This window comes from Cyprinodon variegatus, unplaced genomic scaffold, assembly GCF_000732505.1.
Source record: "Cyprinodon variegatus isolate N-32 unplaced genomic scaffold, C_variegatus-1.0 Scaffold155, whole genome shotgun sequence".
In the NCBI taxonomy this organism is placed as follows: Eukaryota; Metazoa; Chordata; class Actinopteri; order Cyprinodontiformes; family Cyprinodontidae; genus Cyprinodon; species Cyprinodon variegatus.
This window is the reverse complement of record NW_015150608.1, coordinates 1276449-1278231: the sequence shown is the minus strand read 5'-3', so window position 1 is coordinate 1278231 and position 1783 is coordinate 1276449. Positions and strand designations below refer to the sequence as shown.

At 35.0% G+C, this 1783-nt stretch overlaps 1 protein-coding gene across 2 annotated transcripts in view; it reads left to right on the top strand.

The window, feature by feature from the left end:
- Positions 1-1783, top strand: part of ncaph (non-SMC condensin I complex subunit H) — a 29062-nt gene that overhangs the window by 3508 nt on the left and 23771 nt on the right. For both annotated transcript variants that reach the window (XM_015377495.1, XM_015377496.1), the window contains exons 2-3: positions 307-399; positions 723-840. In XM_015377495.1, coding sequence (XP_015232981.1) covers positions 352-399; positions 723-840 — 166 coding nt within the window. In that variant the 5' untranslated portion in view covers positions 307-351. The remainder of the gene's footprint in view (positions 1-306; positions 400-722; positions 841-1783) is intronic.

Here is a 1783-nt window from a genome sequence, read left to right as displayed (position 1 = left end):
TCATTTATTTTAGGTAACAGATAAACTTGGTTAAAACTGCTTCACGTGAACGATCCAATCTGAGATCGGACTGAATTGAAAATAATTGATTCGGTTCTTGGATGATTCGATACCCAGCTTTAGTTTTGACAATCAAACCTGAAAACTATAAGTTTATTCTCTTTTTCTGCTTAAATTTCCTATTTTATTTTAGTTTTTGTAACTGTCTCTAAAAGAGGAACAAAAAACGTCACTCACGGGAAAGTTTTGCTTTATAAATATAGGATAATGTTGATAACTTTCACAATTTTTTGTATTGATTTTTAGAAAATCACCACCAAAAATGCCTTCGGCCTGCATCTGATCGATTACATGGCTGATATTCTGAAGCAGAAGGATTCGGAGATCACTAACTTCAAGGTACGTCTCTATAAAAACACCATTAAAATGGATATAAAGCATAAATGTAAATATTTGCATATAATCATATGTTTTATGTGAGTTCTAGACACATAAATCTGAAGTGGAAATGTCACATCGAAAAGTCCTTTTTTAAGGAAAAACTGGTTGAATGTTAATAGCTTTTAGATTTTCACCACATAAGACCGAATAATTAAATGTTTTTAACTTTGGTTGATGAGTTTATTTAAAGGTTCATATGATACAGATGTCCTTAGGATTCATGATATCATCTCTCAACATGTGACACTATCCATGTGTATGAAACTGATGTTGTCCTGCAGGTGGCGGCCGGTACGTTGGATGCCAGCACAAAGATCTACGCTGTGAGAGTGGATGCTGTTCATGCTGATGCCTACAGGGTGTTGGGTGGCCTCGGAGCTGAGACAAAACCTGGAGAGGGTGAGAATCCAACACTGACAGATGTTCAATGAGTTTCTTAAACCGTAGGGGGGGCACTACATCCAGGGTGACCTTTGCTTTTTAAAACCTTCCTGTAAAAATCCACACATTTTGTAGTTTGATCCCAGCATTGGTTATAAACAGGTTACCAGGAGACAAGAAGGAAATGGAAGAAAGTCCTGTTAATCGATCATGTTAACGAGAACTGAGATGGTTCCACTGAAAAGTCATCTCTCTATATCCACCAGGCTGCATAAGGAGAAATCTTTATGAGAATAGACACAGTGACACACATTAAGAAATTATATAAGCTATTAAGTGTATATAACGCAAATCTAGATGAATAAATAACTATTGATCACAAAACTTGCAACGTAAAAACCGTGTTGAAACACTGCATTTACACCCAGAACCCACAAAGAAAACTACAGAAGTTTATTGAATTTATCAACAAAAAAAAATCAGAAAGTGGGAGTTCATTACCATATTTTATCTTGTAATGCTGAGAAAATCTCGTAATTACGAGATCTTATCTATATACTTGGTTGTGATTACTTGAACCAGTAATAAAGCATCTCACACAAAGCTGGTCTTCATGATCACTTCTTAGAAATATCTGCATCTGTTCCACTGAACAGTTTTCTGTACCGACGTCTGACCTGATATAAGTGTTGGAGTTCTGCTTCTGTTTTCCATTTCATCAATAAAGTAACCCGCTCCATTAATACAGATTCTATGTGGTTTTAGTTTTTCTTATGAATCAAATCATGAGTCAAATAATTCTGGCTTAAACATGTATATAAATGTAATCTTTATCAGACATATTGTCCCAAAAGTTAGAAAATTTCTATTTTTAAAAAAATCCTGTCTTAAAATCTGGGTTTTAAACGTCCTCTTCCACAACATCTTCGTCCCCGCTTTCCTCCTCTAAATAAAAAATGGA